The 22,600-nt window shown below is 54.1% G+C and overlaps 1 protein-coding gene across 3 annotated transcripts in view; it reads right to left on the reverse strand.

Moving 5' to 3' along the window:
* ZNF536 (zinc finger protein 536) overlaps nucleotides 1-22,600 on the reverse strand; it is a 414,784-nt gene that overhangs the window by 211,091 nt on the left and 181,093 nt on the right. For 2 of the 3 annotated variants that reach the window (XM_045532445.1, XM_045532444.1), the window contains exon 3: nucleotides 14,797-16,968. In XM_045532445.1, the coding sequence (XP_045388401.1) occupies nucleotides 14,797-16,966 (2,170 nt within the window). In that variant the 5' untranslated portion in view covers nucleotides 16,967-16,968. Of the gene's footprint in view, nucleotides 1-14,796; nucleotides 16,973-22,600 lie in introns of those variants that run through there. The other variant, XM_045532446.1, reaches the window with a different exon arrangement.

Here is a 22,600-nt window from a genome sequence, read left to right on the forward strand (position 1 = left end):
CAGAGCAGCCAAGATCACAGAGGCAAAGATGCTAGGTCAGGGGTCACCAGGGGCAGGGGCGGGGGTTGCTGTCCAATGGGCACAGAGTCTCAGCTTTGCACGGTGGGAAGGGCTGTGTGCGCCCGTGGTCACGGCCACGTGACGTGAACAAGCTCGATGCCACCGGGGATGCACGTAAAATGGTTGAGATGGTAAGTTCCATGCTATGTGCATTTCACCACAACTTTTTTTAAAAAGCGTTTGTGGAGCCTCTTCCACATAGCAGGTGCCGCCGTGGGCTCCAGCGATGCCAGGGGCCACCTGCTCCCGCGACGGTGACGCAGGCGTGAGAAGACGGGGAGGGGTCGGGAACGGTGAGCAGGACACCTGCAAAGGCCTCGCGACGCTAACGCCACGGAATAACTTCGCTTTTCCGCACAGTGACTGGCGCGTGTCTCACACCCAGGCCCTGGAAAGGCCGCCCGGAGGAAGCCACGTGTGGGACGTGGGCGGGACGGAGCGGCCGGGGGCGTCCGTGCCATGGGTGCGCCGGAGAGACAAGCAGAGGCCACTGAGTGGTGGCTTTGCAGGCTGAGGACACAGGGACGGAAATGAGGGAGGGGGCACTGGGTGACCACGGGGCCTGTCGGCTCTGGGTTTATGCCACGGTGATGAGTGGGGACACGTGGGAGGGCTCTAAGCACGGGAGGTACGTGGCGGCAATGACCGCCCCAAAGCCCGCCACATCACCACTCACCCCCGTCGTGACCAGGCCGGTCCCCACCAGGAGCTTCCCACCCTCCAGAGCGCCACGTCCCTCAGGGGTTCCGGATGTTCCCTCACATTCCCGAGGGGCCACAGCCCTCAAAGGAGCCCCTGAACCTCCGCGGGTCCTTGCGCTCCCCGGTAAGGGGCTCGGAGGACAAGAGGAGCCCACCCTGGAGGCCCTGCCCTCTCCCTGGGGGCACCCCTGTCCCCCCAGGCCCCTGGGGTCTGGAGGCTTCTTCCACCGGGCCCAGACCTCTTGGAGATGACAGCGTCCCCTCAACTGCTGAGTGAAAAAGGACGATCCACCCCAAAATACCCGCTTCACCGATTTCCGAGCAGAAGCTGGCAGGGGCAGACACGGGCTCTCTTTCTTCCACGTGATTTCTGGGAACACTTCCGTCCTACTCACGGCTGCCCTAACCCATCAGTCTGTCCTCTGACATGTGTTTCTCTCTGACTTTACAAAACGGCTGGCAGAAGGTGTGTTGGAATTTCAAGAAAGGGAGATTCCTACGTCAGGTGCACACAGAGGACATGAAAAACCATTTGCTCCTAACCCCCCATGTGGTCTCCAGTTCCAAGCCCCCTTTCGCCCCTGGACCCCCCACGCAGTCGTAGGACGTGTCCAGCTACACCTGAACACAGCTGCAAGGTCCCTTTGCAGGTGCCGGCAACGCGGCTCATGCCTGGAAACACACACAGACTGAGACGCGGTGCCCACGGCGGGCAGCCCTGCCCCACTGCCTGGCTGCTGGCGGGCACACGCGGCGAGGCTGCTACTCTGTCCGTGACCTCCAAGAAGATGAAGGAAAGAGAGAAAAGTGCTACTTCAGAGCCACCTCTGAGCTCGTGAACAAGAGGGTCCTTCAGGGAGGAGAAGTTGGACCTGGAACCAAGGTGGCCACTGTCCTGGGCTGGGGGGTCCCGGATGCTGCCAGCAAACTGGACGCATCACCCTGAGGTTTGCTCCTGAGCCACCCTCTCTCTGTGTACCAGCTCAGACCCCGGCACCGCCTCATGCTCCTGGGAGCCCTGCCGGTTCAAAATAACCCCACTGCAGTCTACACTGCTAGGCTCTGTGCTATGAGTTTAGGTTCTCTGGCACCCAGTAGGGTGGAGGAAAGGACTGAGCCCAGGCTGGCTCCTTGACCAGTGACTTTGTGCCGGGAAAGGGCATTTTACTTCACCCTGTGTAAGTCGACCAGCGGTCCCTGAACACCTGCCCCATGCTCTGTGCGGGGACCCGGACGGGACCGCAGCTGAAGGTAACACAAGCTCTGCCTTAGGGTCCCTCGGGGGACCTACTCCAGACACACGGCTGGCTCAGCTCCAGAACAGAGGTGTCCCGAATGGGGACCCCAGACCCCCAAGCCCCGGCTTCTTCCAAGAGGAGCTTGAGGCTCTGAGGCCAGGGCTGCGAGCTGCCGGAGCACAGGGCCTTCTGCATTTGCCGACGCGCACCCAGAAGCCAGACCTTCTGCCGGAGGCTCAGCCAGCGCCAGGGAGGGAAGCGACGGTGGCCCCGCTCTGAGGCTCTGGGGAAGGGCGCAGGGCCAGGCTCAGAACCAGCTCCTCCTCCTGCGAGGCAGGCTGAAGGTCACAGCCCTTCAGGGAGGTCAGACCCACTCTCCACGGTAACAAGTCAACACAATACCCCGCCTACACATCACCCACCCATGCCAACACAGGCAAACACGTGTAGACACACATGTCCCAACACACACGTCTTTACTAATACACACACACACCAAGGCACTCCCCAGCACACACAACCTCACAACACACAGCCTGACACCTATAGCAACACGCTCACACAACCACACGCCATTACATATGGCCTTGACGCAAATGCGCACTCCCCCAGAGGCACAGCCACACAACACAGTTGCACACCCAAAAGCCACAGCCTCACACCCCCCAATGGCCACAAACACACACTAACATCCACATCCCAGCCCACCCTCCCTGCACAGACACCGACACACACCCAACATATGTGCATCTGCTCCCACGCTCAACACGCACAGCAACACACACTTAAACACAAACACACAAGCACATAGCGACGTACGCACCCTCAGCAACCTGCGCCCCCCAAACTAAACCGACTTACTGATCTACACACAGCCACGGCACCCCGAGAGCACACACACTCCCCAGTGTGTCCACACCCAACACACACAGACACACGATCGCAGGGAATGAGCTGCTGACCTGCCTCTACCCTCATGACAGCAGCCTCAGCCCCAAGCTGAGCCCTGGGCCCTGTCCCCAAGAGCACCCAGGGTGGGGCCGGGGCAGCGCGACAGCCCAGAGCGTTCTGCTCCGCGTGGCCAGTGTGAAGTGGCTGCTTGGTTCGGCCTCGGTGCCACGAGGCGTGACAACAAAGAACTCGCCGCCCTCCTCCGGACGCCGCCCACGGCGGCTCTGCCCGTCTACACCTCAGAGGACAGAGCTGGCCAGGGAGGAGGACGAGAGCCTCTTCGTTCTCTTCCTCTTCATCTGCCAGGGGGGGTCCCCTGCTTCCGAGGGGGGGCAGGGCTGTCTCTGGGTGGCGGGGGGAGCTGTGGGCTCGTGTGTGAGGCAGCATGGTTGGAGCCAGCAACGACCCTCCGCCTGTGTGTCCCCTGCACTCCCCCAGGCCACTTTCCCATGGGGAACTGCGAGGACGAGCTCGTGCAGGACCCCGGCGGAGCATCCTGGGGTCAGAAGGGACGGGGGACACTGAGGCTCTGGCCGGCTCCCACGGGCAGAGCTGGGTGTCCTGAGTGGGGCCATGGCCCTGCCCGCCAGGCCACGCTCCTGTGGTCCCCGAGGGCCAGCTCCTCTGTCCTCGTCCCTGTCTCAGGCCTCCCCGGTGTCACCTTGAGCAGGGGCTGGGGGAAACTCACAACCACAACTTCGGGGCTCACTTCAGGACCAAGTGTGGGCTCAGGTGAGTCCCATCCATCACCGGCTGAGGGGCGCACATGCTGGGCTGTCCTCCTTCCCTGCTTCCCTTCCGAAGGGATGTGAGGACAACCCCACCAAGATAGGAAGAGGGGCAGGGGTGACCTCTGACCTCCCGCCCCACAGCCTGTCCCACCAGGAGCTGGGGTTGCCGGGGCAGAGCTGGAGACAGGGCTGCTGAGCTGGGTTCTGCCTTCCGCCGTGTCTGCCACCCCCAATGTGACCCAGCAACAGTGGGACTAAAGGGTGAGAGGTCAGGCTGATGTGGGCTCAAACCCTGGCTCTACCATTTCCTAGCTTTGCAACTCCATCTAACCTCTCTGTGCCTCAGTTTACAATCTGATGATACTCTCTCCCTCCAGACTGTGGCTTGGGGAGGCAGATTCCCATGGTGCCTTCTGTGAAATACTCCTGGACGCCCGGGCGATGGGAGCCCAGTGCTGGGTATAAAAGCTCCCTCTGCTCAGCCCGGGAGCCACGGACTGGAATGACAGCGTGGTCAGCGGGGCGCGAGGGAGCCCGGGAGCTGCCCGTCCCCCGCTGGCTGGTGTGGAGGGCGGTTGTGCCTCTTCCTCACTGCTCCCCCTCGGGGAGGTGACCCGTACGGTGTGTGGCGTGCTGGGCAGCCCGGCCAAAAGGCCTCCCACCCCTCCGGGAGCAGAGCCGCCAGCCCTGCCCCCCGCAGCTCCCAGCCCGCTGCAGCTCTCGGCCTCCGGTCTCTGGAAAGCACCCGCCGGCCTCGTCTGTGTGTAACAAGGCACTGATTTAGATGACAGCCAGCCATGGTGGCGGAGGAGGTGTGTTTGCTTCCTCCGAGAAGTCACCAAGATTGGCCAGACTACAGACAGAAAGAGTGACTCTTCTTGCCAAAGGACTTACTCAGGTGACTGAGAAGGTCTTGACCCTTTCAGATCCTTTGGGAACAAGTGTGGGCACCAAGGGGTTCCAACAGCCCCTGCAGTACACCCTCCTAGGTACACCTGTACCTAGCTCACGCCGTGAATGACATGTCCAGCCCCAGAGGCCATGGGCCTCTGATGCTGAGATTGTCTATACTCATCTGTGCATCTCCAGTTCCTGATGCCTTGCTCAGCGTGCAAAACCCACTCAGTAAGCATTTCACTCTTCAATGAATAAATGAATGAATGAATGATTGAATAAATGAGTGTGTTTATGATTGAACGAATGAGTCACAGAGCAGCTTCGTGACAGGGAACAACTTAGCTTCAGGGACACAGATTTTACGACAGTCTTAGGAGGAATTTTCTCAGGGCGAAAACTCCAGCATGGGGAGAGACTGTCTCGAGCTGCATCACACGGCCGGCAGTGGCAGTGGCAGTGCCATCTGCAGCGTCCGGTCACCTGCCTGCGACCAGAGGCTCCACCGCCGGGTGCCTCACCCACGGACGCAATTGTGCAGGGGATGGGAACGACCGCGACTTCGAACACTACAGACACGTGCACCCCAGCGTTGCTTCTCACAGCGGAAAAAATGAAAACAAGCCCTGTGTTCAGTGAATCCTCGGAGATTCGCTAAACCACTTTATAGATGTAGATTTTTTTCTTTGCTACTCTGTATTTCCAACATTTCCTCAAAGAGCATACTTCTTGTGTAAAACTTAGGGGGCAAAAAAGGATAACTATTACCATAGGACAGGAATCTGCAGATAGTAGCCCATGGGCCAAATCTGGCCTGTCACCTACTTTTGTAAATAAAGTTTTATTGGAACACCGTCACACCCTTTTATTTATGGCAGAACTGAGTGTCTACTACAGAGACCACATAGCCTACAAAGCCTAAAATACACATTATCTGGCTCTTTACAGGAAAAATTTGCTGGTCCTTGTTGTGTGTGTGAAGATTCAATGACCAAAAAAAAAAAAAAAAAGGACATATATTTCAGTAAGAACTTATAAAAAGTATGTACAAAAAAGTATGACTTTTCTTTTTTGCCAAATACATTTTTAGGTGCATAAAAAGAACTGGAAAGATATGAATTAAAACGTTCAACTAGTGTTTGATTGATCAGTAGGTGACTATAGTTAACAATAATCTACTGTACATTTCAAAATAGCCAGGAGAGAATAATTTGAATGTTCCTAGCATAAAGGAAAGATAAATATTTAAAGTGATGCATATCCCAATTACCCTGATTTGATCTTTACACATGATACGAATGTATCAAATTATCCCATGTATCCCAATGCTACATACGTCTATGTATGCATCAATAAAAAAATTTACTAGTTGAATGAAAAAAAAATTCATAGTGGTTGTCTCTGAGTGGTGGTGGGCATACATACTTAAAAATTATTTTTATTTTTATTTATGGGTATATCCTAAATGTTCAAGATGAACTAGAATTATTGTAGAGTAAGAAAAAAATAATGAAAAGCTCATTAACCCAGATCAACAGTCACAAAGTCAGTAAACGTCCCTCCCGGAGGACACCGAGTCAAAAGGTCTGGAGGTCACTAGTAAGGATGTTTCTGAGGGGTCAGACCCAGCTGGCAGGGGACGTAAATGCAGCCAAAGCTCCTCCCTCCACAGGGATTTCGATGTCACACAGCAGCTTTGCTGATGGGTCACTATAATTTTTCAGGGCAAATTACTAAATAAAAATAAAAATAAAAATAAAACACCTATTTTACCAACAAATTAAACCAAATATATTTAGCCATAAAGAGAAGCAGCTATCTGCCTTGGTCTTCAAGAAAATACTGAGGACACCACAGTCTATGTTAAACTGAACACGACATGCTGGAAATGTTCCAAAATGCCTCTCAAGATGATGGTGGACAACTGAGAGTGTCCAAAAACCACAGTGACAGCCACCGAGTTAAGAGTTTTCTGGACGTGCCTTTAATGAGGAGAAGAGGGAGCCGCAGCAAGAACCTGCTTTGCCGTGCGCCAGGCGGCTCCGGAACCGAGGGCACAGAAAAGAAACTAGTGTCAGCCAAAACTCCAGTCCCACCAGGTGTCTCCGAAGGGGGAAGAACTGACTTCTCTGTGGAATGTCCTGGACCCAAGGCACAGAGGAAAACATTTAAGGTCCCCAAAGACACGCGCTGCCTCACAAGAAAAGCTGAAAATGACCCCATCCTTCGGAAGCCAGTGACGAGTGTTAAAGCCAAGCCCACCCACAGCCTGCTCCCTGCTGCCCACACGCGAGTCGGCTTCCCGGCTGGGCACCCCTAGCGGAGGGCCGGCCCCCTGTGTGGCGCGGTGGGCAGCCACGCCAAGGAGTCAGCTTGTGCTGTGCCTCTCACTTCTCTCAGACACATGCCACATGTCACACAAAAGCCCCAAGACTCACAGCAACAAAGAGATGGGTCCCACAAGAAGCCAAGACCCGGACAACTTTCTCCTGGTGGGGAGTGGGGGCCCAGGAGCAACCGAATTCCGCCTGGACTGCCGCCCTGGCTTTGGGCATGGCCCCCACGTGGCAGGTGGCTGCCGGCGACAGTGCTCAGACACGCACTGCTTGGGGACTCTGCAGCCTGCACTGAAGGTGGGGGTCAGGGGAAGGATGGTGGCAGGTCTCCGTGCTTAGCTCGGTCCTGTCTGTCCCCAGCCAAGTGGCGGAGTTCTAGGTCCTGTCTCTCCAGCACATTTCAGAGGTGAAGTATTCACCTCTCACGTTACGCTAACCAGCCCTGCCATGCGGGACTGTATCGGTGACTAACGGAACCGCCGTGGCTGGCTCCACCCCATGGTGCCCACGACATGCAAGGACCTAACAAGCGAAATACAAGATAAAATAAATAGATGGAAACACAGCCCGGGAAAAGCGAGAGCTCTTCTGACAAAGAAAAGCAAAACCAGCCCCAGCTCCAGAATGAACCAGAAAAAGCCCATGTGCCCAGCCCTCCGCACAGCCGGTCCGACCGGTTCTAACCACAGGGCTCCCACAAGACCCCAGCGCAGCTCAGGTGCCTGGAAGCCCAGATTCTGCCCCAGAAAAAAGTCCCAAAGCCCTGCCCAAGTCCTGCTCCCCCAGGTTCCTTTTGGGAGGGTCCACAGCTTTCTGAGAAGGGCCTTCCAGATGGTGCCTGGCTGCGGCGCTGCCAAACTCCACAGCTTAAGTAAATGTTGCCATCGCCCCGTCCTGCCAGGAAAAGGCTAGGGGGACCCATGGCTGCTCTCGGCTGCAGCTACGCTCACTTCCCGGGGAGATCAGAGAGTCCCCTACCACCTGCCCGCCCACCCTCTGCCCTGCACCCCTCTTGGAGAGCCCGTTTCCCCGGCTTTGCCAGCCTCGCTGAGCTCCCCTCCTCTTTCTTCCACATGCCAGCCCAGCACGGGGAGGAGAGATGGGCTGCCGGATGTCGCCGGAGGAGAGGGAGGCAAAGGCAGGTGAGGAACCCGGAAGGGCAGCGAGCAGGCCCAGGGGTCACAGATGGCAGAGGTTCCAGCCCAATCATCACGAATTTGGGAAGTCTGCACAAATGCAATCTCCTGATCTCTGCAGGTGTTTCCCTGCCACTGCTACCAACGCTCCGGAACAGCTCCGCAGCTAAAGGGGTTAACGACTCGCTCCTCTCACCTCACAGGCACAAAATGCGGCCACATGCGCCATTCTTTCCCACTGATTCCCTCCGCGTGCCACCTCTAGGTTCCCCAGGTATCCCGCAGTCTCCTCCCGAATCCAGTGCAATCTCGAGGGCCAGTGTAACAGGGGCTTGTGGATGCTCACCCCCGTCCCCACTGCTCTGAGACATCAGGGCCACCTGCCAGAACCTTCTCTCAAAGGAGGGGCAGGCCCAAGAATGTGGCTCAGGTGTGGAGCAAGGAAACCTTTCTTGCCTTCCTTCCTGGTGGTGCACTCACCATGAGCAGCACATAAATCGTAAGACCAAGAAAGGGATTCAAACGGTAAACAATGGGGCAGAGAAGGGATTGCAGGGGGCAGGAGGACCCCAATCTGCCCTTGGTACAGAGGCTGCCCCAACTCTGCAGAAGTGGCCCCACGGGGCTACCACCACCCCGGGGGGCACAATCTCCCCGTTACCTGAGGCACAGTAGGCAAGAGAGCGGGTGGAATTCAGCCCTGGGAGCTCCCAGCACCTGCTTTTGGCCAAACTGTCAAGCCGAGGACACACGTGGCTGTTTGCAAAGCCAACTGCTAATTCGGCCCCACACAGCCAAGTGGTGGCCAAGACCTGAGCCCGGAGCCTCCCACTCTGGGTAATGGAAACCACGCAGCTATTGGCTCACGCTCCACTTTGAACACTGACTGCTTAATTCTTGGCTTCATCGTAACCTGTCCTTGGCTAATCTGTTTTCCTTCTTACCATTAAATTTAGATTTAAATGAGCATTTACATTCCTCAAGTTAAGATGTGCAGGGAAGTAAAGTACCTGGAGCTTCTCAGGGGCTCGGTGGGCAGGAACGCCGGAAACACACGTGGACAGAAAGAGGGGACGCCCTGGCGACACTGTGCCCACCCTGCAGATGGGCAAAGTGAGGCTGTCAGGTAAACAAAGGCAGGGCTTGAACGACCCTGTGGCCTGGAATCTGTTCCCTCACACATAAAACAGTGTCCCGGGAACCCCTGGAACACAGAGGGGCTCTGCTCCTGGGGTTTGTGTCATACGTCTCTTCTGTCACACTCCCAATGTGAACACCTTCAGAGCCAGTGCAGTTCCTCTCTCTGAAATGCTAAGTGACAGCAGCAGCAGCAGCAGCCCAAGGAAGGGGGATTTACAGCTCCAGGAGAAGGGGGTAAGAGAGATGGCCAAAGCCCCAGGGCGCTACCAAACATTCCGCAATAACCGCTTCTAAACCTGAGACAATAAAAGTTCACGGAGTGAATGGGAAGTTTATAAAAAGGAGCTGCTGGTAGCACTGGCTCCTGGGGAAGGACTGCAAACCGCCAGCATCTGAGAGCTACAGGAACACCGGCGGCCGCAGGGGGCCGTCCCCCGTGGCCAGACCGCCCCGGGACCCGCGGGAAGGTGAGAGACCAGAGGGAGGACACTCAGGCCCCTGCCCCGGCCCCATCGGACATTCCCCAGGAGTCAGCCCGGGCCTGGGCCAACGCCCCCGTCCAGGCGGGCGGCCCCCTCGCTCCCAGCCCGGAGGAAGGGCCTTGGCCGGCGGCCGGCTGGGCACAGCTTCGGCACACACGAGCCGAGCCTCCGTAAATCTCCACAAACACGGCGGCCGCCCGCACGCGCCTCCGCGGCGGGGACGGAAGGGCTGCATATGGCGCTCGGCTGTGACAGCTGAGCTTTAAAAAAAGTGCAGCTTTTCATCTCACTGAACCAGCTCCCAAATTAGGAGGCAGGGAGGCAAGTGGGGGCAGAAGACAGGGGAGCCGGGGTGGGCAGGGGGAGCCTTCAACATCAAATTTGATTTTGCAAGGAATTGCAGGCGATTATCTGCTCATGAGGTCCCTCTGGAAAATGAAATAACGTTCTCTATTTGTCATCCCCAAGTTGACTGATTTCAAGTTACCAACACCACCTAAAAAAATGATGGGCTTTCTTTCTTTATTTTTTTTAATGAAAAGGAAAGAAGAGTCTATCCATCAGGGAATCACTGACATGCTTTAGACTGGGTTAAAAATTTTTAAGTGAATTTATAAATGGAATTATTCTTTTTCAGAGTGCTTCTCAGCAAAGAGATTAGTTGCCACAATGCCCGGGGTGGGGGGTGTCCCCTGGTCCTTTTAATTCCCTGCCTAGAGGTGGAAGGTGGCTGGAAAGGAACAGGAGGAAGGAGCTTGAGACGGCAGTTTTTCTGGAATTGCCTGGAAACTTTTACTTTCTGTTTCCTCTGCTGATAATGCTGTCTCGGGCTCTGCAGCCAGCTCCCCTCTCCCCTCCCAGCCCCCTGTTGCTGCAGCCTCCCCTAGCTCCAGTATAAAGTTTGGCTTTTGCAGCAGGAAGCAGCTGGGCCAGGCAACCAGCGAATGATAATGACCTCAGAAATCTGCTGTGCGCTAGGCAACAATAGGGTGCTCAGTCTACTGGAAAATTGTGTTCATCAGCTAACTCTGCTCAGTTACTAATTGACATTGCCAAATATTTTAAGAACAATTGGAATGCACAAGCAAAAAAAAAAATGAAGATCTTAATCCTCAGACTTAAATTTTTTTTTCTTTTTTTTGCCCCCCTTCTTTTGGGTGCCGGGATTTGTTTGTGTGGAGCAGGCAGTGGTTATCGTGAATGAGGGCAGGGAGAGGGAGCCACATGAGTAAAAGGGGTGGAAAAGAAAGAAAATCTATCATATCACCATACACCCGATGTCAATGCCAGGGTTCCCCGGATAAAGGGCTTTGAAGCTGTGGTCAATGGGCCCACAGAGCACAGCGTCCCAGCATCTCAGGAATGCAGCACAGACAACAAAAGAAGACCCCGAAAGGCTCTCAGCCCAGCTGATCAAATAACCTTTGTCAATCTCAAAATATTATAGCAGAAGTAGTGGGGGTTAACAATATTTTCATCTCCCCATCTCTCCCTGCCTTTCCATTGATCACGGAACTTCGCCGACTTTATTTAATGAACAGAGGGTCAGTGCACTCAATTACCCCCTTCCCACCAACAACACTTCAATTATCCCTACTCCAAAATGATGGGGAATTCGGAAGGTAACTGCCCTGTTGGATATAATGAACAGTATCGTTTCTTAGTACATTAAGTTTTAATTATTCTGAGTGTGGTTTCCAAAGCAAAATCCGAAGAAACAGAACTTTGGTCGTTTCCTGACTCAGAGTGAGGCTGGGATCCGAGCACAGTCTTAGAGAGGGGGTTTCAGAGAAAGATGCAAAGATTAATGCCATCGGAGTGTTTGCACGCAAGCCAGAGAGGAGGAAGCATCAAAACAGCCACCCTGCTTTCTAAATGTCATAAAAGAGTAAAATTTATGAGCTGCTGCTTCCAAGTAGTTTCCCTTTGCACCGCACACGGAGAGGCATAGATGACACGGACCGTGGTGTGAGATTATGCGGAAGTCAAATAAACAACAACACAACAAAAATAAAACAAAGGGGAAAGATAGGGAAGTGATCTGTCTGACTAGTTTTGTCCATTTCTGTTAGAAAATATGACCTCTCAATTTGTCAAAGGTCCTGGTTTTCGCAGTTGATCTTAAGCTCGGTTCTCAGCAGTTTGGAGAGCCAAAGAACAAACACATTTTCTGGTTCACTGGAATCATTTTCACATGTTCACTGATTCAAACATTCTTTTGCTCACATAACAAACAGCTGCATCCCACATTAGCCTAGCCAGTGACAGTCGCCCATCTCGGCAATAACTGTTTGATTGCAAACTTGACCCCTTCTTCGTCTCGGTCTGAGCAAGACATTTTTAAACAGCCACTCCGGTCCCAATCCTCCTTTGCAAAGAATTACATCAGATAACAAAGGACGTCTCTGCCACTCATTGTAAGCCTTCTTCTAGAGATCTGTTCTAAGAGCCTCTGTAAAAAGGTTTTTTATGATGAATTCAGAACTACTATCATGTTAAGAGCAGCGATTTATAAAGAAGAATTCATTGGTTAAGATCTGAAAAAATAGTTTCTCAGGCCCTACTGACCCAGTTTTCAACAAAAAAAGAATCAAGTGATGCAAATTAAGTTTTGCGACATTGTTATGCCGTCTGAGAAATTTGCAAAACCGTGTTTTGCAGTTATTTCTTAATAGAAGCCTTAATAAGTACTTCTTTCTTTCTTTACTTAAGGGCTTAAAGATTTTTTTCTTTCTTTTTTTTTTTTTTTGCTCGTCTTCACCTTGCAGGTTTCTCTTTAACAGGTAATAATAAAATACCCATTGTGTCAAGATTTTTATTTAAATGCTTATTTTAATCACACTTTATACAAGTCTTACTTGTCAGAAATAAGAGGGAACACTCACCAGATTTGGTGAAGAGCCCTGAATCCCACGGAACCTGAGAGCCCCAGACACGCCACCGATTGGGGCTGCATTTGGGTGTGTCATCAATTTTCCCACTTAGTCAGGAAATTATGAAAGGGTCTCATTTGAATATGAAGAAAACAAAGAAGTCAACCAGAAATGAAAGAATCCGTGTTCACAATTGTAAAAATCCTTCAATAAGGGGAATAAAAGTGAGACGCTAACTGCAACTCAAGTATAATTCACTTCTGAGTCATAAGCAGGGTTGGTTCTTTTACGCAAAATGGGTTTTTTTCAACCGAGTATTTGGAGATAGGCAAGCGACAGAGATAGGAATAGCACGAGGCTATCACTCTGCCAGAAGGTGAGAAAAACATGGTCAACACGTCATTAATGAAGCCCAACATTTTGCGTCGGAATGTTCTGCAGGGACCCTTCCGTCCCAGCAGGTCCGAGAGAGGGACGGACATCTGTCAGTGTTAACTCCACGTCACTCCAAAATCTTAGGGGAGCCGGTCTGCTGTCTGCATTCTGCCCCCGAAAGTTCCCCAACCCCAAAGCAGTGAGACTCCACTCCCCAGAAGAGGAGACCCCCTTCCTAGGAGGCTGGAAACAGCCCCTTGTGACATGGGGACACTTGGCATTTTGCTGCCTCGTGGAGTTGACATCCATCTCTACACGGGTGCCACCATCAGCCAGGGCAATGTGGAAACCCTTCCCTCGTGTCTTAGCGTGTTCTGTGCAGCCGTTGCTCCGTGTAGCGTGACCTCACGCCACCATGGGGTCCATGTCACTGGTGAGACTCTTCCAAAGCGTCTCAACAGTAACCAGCTGCAGACAAGTCTGCGGTCCAGCAGTAGACAGCGTGTTTCATGGGTATTTAAGCAGCAGCATTAAGTGTTATCGGAATCCCTGGAATGCGCAGATCAGATTTATGTGTCTTAACCATTCTTTACCGGTTTGCAATAAGCCGGCAGACTCACACTTTATTTTAACACTAATTTTGCCCTAGAAGAGGAGTATGCTGAAGCATGACAAGGACAAGAAAACCAAACTGGCGTCTACTTAATAACTGCAGCAGTGAATGGCCTCCAAGACTGAAATGTTTATCGAAACTGAGAAGGGTGGGGTGTGGGGGGGGGAATAGAAAGAAGAAAAAAACTTTTTAAAAAATGACCCTCAACAGTGAGCCGCCACATCTTGAACAGTGGGCAACCCAGCGCCTCGAGGTGCCTCAAACTGTCTCTCATTTTCTAGACTTAATGGCTGATTGCAGAAATCAATGTTGCCATTAGTAACAGGGTATTTGTTATGGCATGATTTCCTCTGTTGTTAGGCTGCAGAATGATTACAGTATTAGCGAGGTGCTTTCTTTATAAAGGGCCAGAGATATAACTTTGCATTTACCTTCCATTAGGAAGGGGCTTTGGAAATACGGGTGAAGCCAACACCTTACCTGCTGTTAGGCAATGATTTTAATTTTGCCGTCTTAGGCTAGTGTTTTTTTTTTTTTTTTTTTTTTTTTTGTTATTGTGGTGAGTTTTTTTTTTTTTTTTTTTTTCAAACTGGGCCAGGAAGCTTCAGCATTTCACAGACATTTTGATGACAGATTTTTGCTTTGCTATTTTAGACCCCAAAGCTGTATCGCCCGTGTCACACAGTATGATTTAAGACATGCAGTCGCACATCTGTGTCTCAGGCCCCTGTGCTTGTTCAAACCCTCAGAGGAGAGCGGCATGGGTCTCCAGGTCAGACGGACCTGGCAGGTGAGCCACATTGTGGTTTCGGAGGGAGACAGGAGATGGGTTTGGCTTGGGGTGCTCAAATGAGAGCATTATGGGAATATACCAAGGGGGGGACAGTGGTGAGGGTCTGAATCTACACATTCGCATCCACGGATGGAGCAGAACGCCAGCTCCCGGGGTCCAGGATGAGGGGTTGGTGGATGGAGGCAGGGTGAGAACTGGGGCTGGGCAGCTGCAGAAGAGTAGGCTCTGCCGCACTGGAAAATGTGCCACCTGGCCATCCCCACCACATAGGAGGAGGCTCACCTGACTTTCTTAGTAGCCAGTGTTCAAAGGACGGGCACAGAGCTGAAATGAGGGCCCGTGTCCGGCCCACCCGTCACACCCATCAAGCCACACTGACCTCAGAGCTGCCCTGGGGCCCGCAGGTCGGACCAGGCAGCCCCCGACAGACCCCTGTGCAAGCTGCTCCTCCCCCACCCTCCCGGCCCACCTACCTGAGGAGGACGGCGAGGAGGGGTGCGGGCTGTCCTCCTGGGCACTGCCAGTCTGGGAGAGGCCTCCTCCGACCCCGCTTTCCTCAGTGACGTTGGAGGAGCCTGGTGTGGTGGAGCGGCTCACCGACTGCGACTCCTGGTCACTGCCCGAGCCGCGCCGCTCCTCCAGGCCGGCGTGCAGCCCCTCCTCATCGCCCTTGCGGTCCCGCTTGTGCACGCGGGAGTGCACGACCACCTGGTGATAGGTGCGGAACACCCGGCCGCAGTCGGGGCACTCGGTGGGCTTCTCCTTCATGTTCCCGGGACCCTGCAGGTTGTATTCGAGCGTCTGGTTCAGCCCATGCGACAAAAAATCCCGACTGCCTTCCAAAGGGTCGAGCTTATTTGTCGGGTCTCTCTGATTGCCCACTTTGGTGCCGTGAACCAAATCTGCCGGCATCTTCTGCTTGGAGCCATCTGCCCCCACCAACACGTACTCCCGCTTTTCCTTGTCGAACATAACTCCAGCGCTGGCCAAAGCGTCTTCGTGGCTGCGCTGCAGCTGGTGCTCTTTCGACAGGAAGCCGTGGTCCATGGCCATGCCCCTGGCCATGAGCTGCCAGGCCTGGTAGCTGCTCACCGGGTCCATCTCGGCAGCTTTGGCAGCCGCCTGCAACCGCTCAATGCAGCTGGACTTCAGCGGCGGCACGAGGTTGAGGCAGCCCAGCAGGGAGTGCTTGTCCCCCTCAGGGACACCATGGGCCATGCTGGAGATGGGCGACAGCAGCTTCCCCAGCGCCTCCTTCTCCTTCAGGGGCAGCTCCCCCTTGCCGTAGAGCTGGCCGGGCTCGCTCAGGCTCGCTTTGTCGGGCGCCACGAAGCCACTCTGCAGGCAGGAGAGGTACCTGGAGTACAGGTTGGCATGGGCCTCCTGGGACATGCCACCCATGGGCACAGGCACCTCAGGGTCGCTGGGGGACTTGTTCTTCACCGACAGCTTGTTAAGGTGCACCTTCATGTGGTTCTTGAGGAACCAGGGCTCCTTGAAGCGCCGGCCGCAGATCTGGCAGCAGTGCTCGAAGGAGTCCTTGTGCTTGCGCATGTGGCCCTTGAGGAACCAGGCCTGGCTAAACACCTGGCCGCACACCTCGCATCGGAACTCGTTGGCCGCCTGCTCCCCGCCACCGCTGGGGCCCTGGCCCTGGGCCGACTCGGCGGTGATGTGCGCCTTCTCCACGTGGCTGATGAGCTCCTCCTCCTGCGAGGCCGCGAAGTCGCACAGCGTGCACTTGTAGGGCTTGTGCAGGATGCGGATGTGACGGTCCAGCTCCTCCCGCTTCTTGAACTTGCCCTTGCAGAAGGTACAGCGGAAGCCCGCGGCGGGAGCCGTCGCGTCCTCCTGTGCGCCCGCCGGCTTGGGCGAGGGCGCGGCGGTGGCCACGTCGGGCGCGCCGTGGCTGGCGGGCGGGGCCGGGTGGCAGGTGGCCGGCGGGGCCTGCGGGGCGTGCGGCAGGGGCTTGAGGTCCCGCGGCTGCAGCAGGCTGCCCTTCATCTGCCTGTCCCGCAGGATGGCCCGCTCCTCCAGCTCGTGCAGCAGGCGGTTCTCCTCGCGCACCCGCCCGCGCCCCTTACCCAGGTTGCCCAGCTTGTGGGTCCGCAGGTGGATCTTGAGGTTTCCCTTCTGCGCGGCCCGGTGGTCGCAGTAGGGGCACTTGAAGGGCTTCTCGCCCGTGTGCGTGCGCATGTGCAGGGAAAGGATGCTGTTGAAGCGGAAGCGCTTGCCGCACAGCGGGCAGGGGTACTTGCGGTTTTTGCGGGCGTCGTCCTCGATGTCAGTCATCTGGGACATGATGCCCAGGTTCTGCCCGTTGAGGAACTGCTGCAGGTCCACCCGCCCGTTGAGGCTGGTGTCCACGTCGCGGCCCAGCTGGTTGGCCAGCAGCGCCATCTGCCCGCCCAGGGGCTGGCCGCTCAGGGGCGCGAGGGCCTTCTCGTCCAGGGGCGCGGCGGGGGTCTTCTCCTCGGGGCTGGGCCGCGGGTGCAGCTCGGGGAAGGCATGGCTGAGCTGCGAGGTGATCTGGTGCAGCTTCTGACTCATGGCATACTGGCCATTGAGGACCGGGCCGCTCGGGTGGGGCTCAGCTTCGGGCGCCGCCGAGGACACTCCAAGGCACAGACTCGCTTCTTCCATCCCTGAAAACAGAGAGAGAGTTCAGATCCGTGCTGGGCGGGGTGGCGCAGCGAGGCAGCAGCATCAGCTGGGGGGAGGGGGTGCAGTTCATGCCTTACCTGCACACAATAATGCTAAGGAATTACAGTCAAAAACAATAATAAAAAAATGAATTATTAAATGCCAATTATGCAATATGGCATCGTGCCTCCGATTTGTTTTGGCGATAGACTGTCCTCCTTGTATTTTCTATTTACAGACTGCGATTATTCATGCACATTTAAATTATTAATGTTTTAACATTTTCAACACCTAATAACAAACCAAGAGTCTACGTGTTAAACTTTTCCTCCTGTCCTCTCTGGTAGCACCTGTACCTGTTGGTTCAGCCCCAAGTTTGCCTGAGAGCAGAGCTACTTTCACGCAGGACTGAACAGACTTAGGTGGAACTTTGGTTTCCATTCACCATATTCAACATTCGCCAGTCCGAGATGAAAGATCATTTTATGATTTGGCCAAAAAAAAAAAAAAAACCCAATGGCATGATATTTACTGGTACATAATAAAACAAGATAATGTTTTGGGAAAAAAATAAAGTAAAGGACAGGCTTTAGAACAATAAAAGGGATTTTGCTTTAGTCAACAAAAAGTGCAGTAATATCTCATTAAGCTGATTAGTATGCTGCTTAGAAACAGTACTAGGTGCTGTAACACATGATTATAATCATAAAAATCCTTCAGTGTTTGCAAGGAAGCATTAACGAGGTATATTAAATTTTAAGGAGACTGCGAGTAGCGGCTTTGCAAACCTCAGAGATTAAGATTTAACCCTTATGTTACGAAACACTGTTATTTTGTCATTTGGTAACTGTGCCTATCAAAAGAAGTATAAATTATCTCATGATGAAATCTCAGTGGATTGTGGAGACTGTTCAAATCTGGGTAGAAGGAAAGACCTGCACCATATACGGAGGCTCTCCCGGTCCTTCACCTGGCAAGACATCCAAGGCAGGGACTTTGATTGAGCTTAAAGAGATATTTTATAGAACTAGATAAAAACCAATTAAAATCCAGTGATGATGCCATAGGAAGTCTCAACCAAGTTTGAGTGTTTTTAATAACTTTTCCAATATACAGTAATGAGTATAAATTGTACCTGCAGTATGTGTTTTGCAAAAAATTAGAAATCAAAGCTGTTTGTTAAACACTAATACTCGAAGCTGGTCTGCATAATTGTCTTCAGTAGTCCTCTCTGCGCCCCGCTCCTCCAGCCTGTGCACCACGGCCAAAGGAGTGGGGGTGCTTAGGAAACAGCCCCCCACATCAGAGTATGTGGGGAGCCCAACTTGGAAAGGCAGTGAGCCCATGCCTGGGGTGCTTCTGTTTCTAGTTGTGTCTCCCACCTGAAGGAGTCCAAATGTGTTTCCTGCCATTGGAATGGTTTTTGCACACCTCTCCCCTTTGTATTGCAATGTTCAGGTGTGGTTGCCGGCCAGGTGGTCCAGGAGCTGTGCTTAACCCCAGCCAGGACTGAGTCCTGGGCCAAGTGGTTCCCCAGGGGTACCTGTGGGGGAACAGCTCAACTGTGGAAGAGGAACATGCAGCCCTGGTGGCGTCCGCTGAGTGCTAGGCCCCCCTCCAGGCACACTGTGCATGCAACAGAGGGTCTCCAGTGGCAGACCTGGCTTCCCTGGCAAGAGGAGAGGGGCTGTGAGTCCACCTTGCAAAGGAAGGCAAGAGGGAGGCCTGGGTGTTTACTTCTGGGAGGGCAAGGGATTATAACCGTGGTGCTGGGCTAACTGTGTCCACGCATGTGCGCACACATAGAGGTGCATGGTCACTTGCAGTGAAAGGTGGCTTCCAGTTGGCCACCTTTCCTTTTTGTTTCTGGTGGAAGTCTACACTCAAAAACAAAGCCCCATTTTGGAGATTGGTCAGAAAGGAGGTAATTTCCCATGGAGAGTCTCACATTCATTCAACAAACTTACTAAGTTCCCAGTGTGTGCCAGTCCCTAACCCGGCCCTAGAGACATGATGGTGGACAAGGCCAGCGGCCCTGGGATTCATGGCACCACCCAGCAGGGGGGAGCAGGCCCACAGTGCAGAGGCTGCTGGAGGCTCCAGGTGGAGGCCAGTGGCCCCAGGGCCCTATCTGGAGCCCTTGCTCCAACCCACAAGCCCCCTCCAGCTATGCCGGCTCCTCTCCTGAGCCAACGTGGGTCGTGATCCTGACGTCACATGGGAGTGCTCAGCATTCCACCCAGGAGCTCAGCAGAAGGTTGGAAGGGCCGAAGCCAGCACGGCCGGTGGGCTCCCAACGGCTGCCCCGCTGAATCCGGGGAAGACAGGCTGTTTCCAGGTTGCTGCTGCTGCGCTGACGCCAGGTCAGCAGGAGGGAGAGAGGCTGAGTGCGCAGCGCAGGGAGACTGCACAGCAGGTCGGGTGAGGGACATCAGCTGAAGATCGGGGTCCCTGACACCTCTATTCACACCATGCACGTCACCACTCGACTTGTCAACTAATTAATGACCATGGGAGTTTGCAAGTTTGGTCTGGGTATGGAATTCTTTTACTCTGTTCAAAAAAATAAATGTTTTTTTTTTTGCCAGAGTCAACAAAGCTTTTTAACCCCTTTAAGCAACCGGTCTTCCGATGCCACTGCTAGAGCCCCGGCGGAGAAGATATAGAATGTTCTAGAATGTGCCACCCTAGCTCTTTGCACAGGTGGCTCCTTCTCATAACGTGGGTCTGAGCTGACATACCACTTCTCACAAAGTCCCTCTGTGCCTCCCAGTTGAGGCTGATGTCACCAGGCCCCTGTGTCCATCACCTTACTCTCTCCGTAGCACTTGCCACCAGGGCAAGGTTCCTTTCTGGCCCTTCCACAGGCAACTTTCTCTGCCGTGAGGGCACAGATTACCTCTGCCTCGGTGGAGGAGGAAGCCCTACGGCCTGGAGCGGAGCTGGCTCATCACAGTTCAGCATTTCCTGACTCAGGGCGGCATGCGTGCACGGACACTGTCCACTCTGCCTGGGGAGGAGGTCAGCCCTGTGGGAGGTGCACCCTCACCTCAACTGCAAGTGGCCCAACCTCAGCTTTTGCACAGGTCCAAGAACACCTATGACTGGGATTTGTCAGAGCTGGAAGGCTCCCCGGCTGCCACCCAGATGCCGCAGGTCCAGAAACAACCAGGGAACAGCCACCTCCACCAGCGGCTCGAGGTGTCCCTGGTGGTCAGCCCAGGCCTGAGCCACCCCTGATGGCCCAACTGCTGGACACTAGGAGACAGCAACTACGCCCTTCAGAACTTGACTGACCATCGCCGGGCCCATGGGAGACCCAGTGGTGTCAAAGGAGCTGGCCAGCTCCCCAGGAGATGCCCCCACAGTGTGGTCCCCAGCCCCTCAAATGAGAAGGGCCATGCTGGACCGTCATCTCAGAAGCCTCCATGATTCCACGAGCAGGTGCAGCCAAGGCCACTGTGACGGGTCAGTTGCAGCCAGCGCCGGCTGCTTAGCTCAGAGCAAGGAAGGGGGTGTGAGTTCTTGGAAAGAGTGTGGGGTGACTGGTGTGCTGTCCCTGGCCAGGGCAGCCTGGGCAGGATGAGCTGGCCCCAGGCCCAGCCTGGGACTCACAGAATCTGGGTCGGCCCCAATTTCTCCAGCATTGATACTTCACCCGTCCAGAACTCATTTGTCCCTCACCTCAGCCATTCCGCAGATATTTGCCAGGGGCCTTCTATGTACCTGCCCTCAAGGGCCTGTGTGTATAAGGGGCCAGGGCCACCAAGGCCACAAATAACAGGGAAGCCATGAAAAGGCCCCTGCAAGACTGAATCCAAAAGTACGATAAGGAGAAACCATTGCAACTCAGCATATAGCGGCGTGTGTGTGTGTGTGTGTGTGTGTGTGTGTGTGTGTGTGTGTGTGTGTGTACACACATCAAGTATGTCTGTGTTGAGGGAGGGGAGAGATTCCCTAACTGGTGACGCTCTAGAAACATACAAACGCCTACATTGGGAAACCAAGGGACCATTTATCCTCCCATTAAAGGGCTGGATCTAACTGCAGCCACCAGAGCTCATGGGGCTGGAGGAAGTGGGGCTGTCTGCAAGGGCCCTGCCATTCCCATGGGAGGTGTTATCTCTGCTCCCCCTCCCCGCCCTCTGCAAGCATGCACGGGGAGAACTCTTCCCTCCGGGACCATGCTGCCCCCTCACAGTGTGCAGTGACTGTCAGTGCCCTGCAGGGGGCCTCCTGTCACAGCCACCCCCCACCATGTCCTAACAAACAGGACAGACGTGCACATCCACCCACGGTGCCACACCCAATGGCCACGATTTCCACGTGCACATCCACCCACAGTGCCACACCCGATGGCCAGGATTTCCATGTGCACATCCACCCACAGTGCCACACCCGATGGCCAGGATTTCCACGTGCACATCCACCCACGGTGCCACACCCGATGGCCACGATTTCCATGTGAACATCCACCCACGGTGCCACACCTGGTGGCCACTATTTCCCGGGAGCACCTTCTATGTGCTCAACCCACCCTTCACTCAGCATCCCTATCTGTGGACTCCACACCCCGTGACCCAGGAGCCATGGGAGCTGCACCAAGTCAGGGCCGGCAGAGGACAGGCCGTGATCCTGGGCTTAAGGCCATTGAGCAGGCTGGACCCTCTGAGTGACCTACAAAAGCTGACCCTCTCACCTAAGGGAAAACCCTTAGCACAAGGGAAAGCAAGCGAACAAACTACTGAAGAAGGGGAACAGCTGGCCCCAGGCCATCGGCCCACGGTCCTGGCCGGAAGCACACAGGGATCAGTACAGCCTGGTTGGAGGATGGAAGGAGCCAACAAACATAGAACCTGCCCAGCTCTGGAGAGGCAGCCAAACGTCCTTGCTGAGGCTGGACAGTTAAAGGCCACTGTCAACTGTCCTGTCTGGCATATCACCCCCCACAACATGGACACATGACAACATTCCACCCCATGCTGACCTCTCCTGAGCTCGGGGTCATGGTGGGACACCAACTCCACAGTCAGTACCAACGAGGAACTGATGCCGTGACGCCCCCCAGAGCGGGATGCCCAGGCCCCACCTCGGAACGCAGGCCGGGCCCCGGCGGGGGGAGGCTTCTGCACATTAGAGGTTTTCTTCTTGAGCGATGCAATTTCACACTCAGCAAATGAAACCCACCACTGGGTGCGCAGATTATCAAAACACATTGTCCCGTCATCCCCATCACTGCAGGTACGTGAGCCATTCAGCGCCTTTGATGGCACTAATGGTTATTTTGATTTTGCATTTCTGCCTCCGAGACTATTTCCTGTGATATCAATGACAAAAGTTTTCACTTAACTCTTCCAATAGAGAACCTAATTGTATCTTTCACTCAAAATGAAATTTAAAACTATCAGGACACCAGAAATGCCAGCTGCTACGAGTCTAAATAAATTTTACACAAAAACACAGTTTCATTTTGCTAGCATAGGAAAAAAAAAGTCATCTTATGAATAGTCCAAAAAATATAGATCTTGCCAGTAAGTTGTATGAAAGAGCTTTTTCCTTATGCCACGAAAAAGAATAGTGGGGAAATAAAATGGCTTTCAACATAACCATTCCACTAAATTTTTAAAAATCAAA

This window comes from Lemur catta, chromosome 19, assembly GCF_020740605.2.
Source record: "Lemur catta isolate mLemCat1 chromosome 19, mLemCat1.pri, whole genome shotgun sequence".
NCBI lineage: Eukaryota > Metazoa > Chordata > Mammalia > Primates > Lemuridae > Lemur > Lemur catta.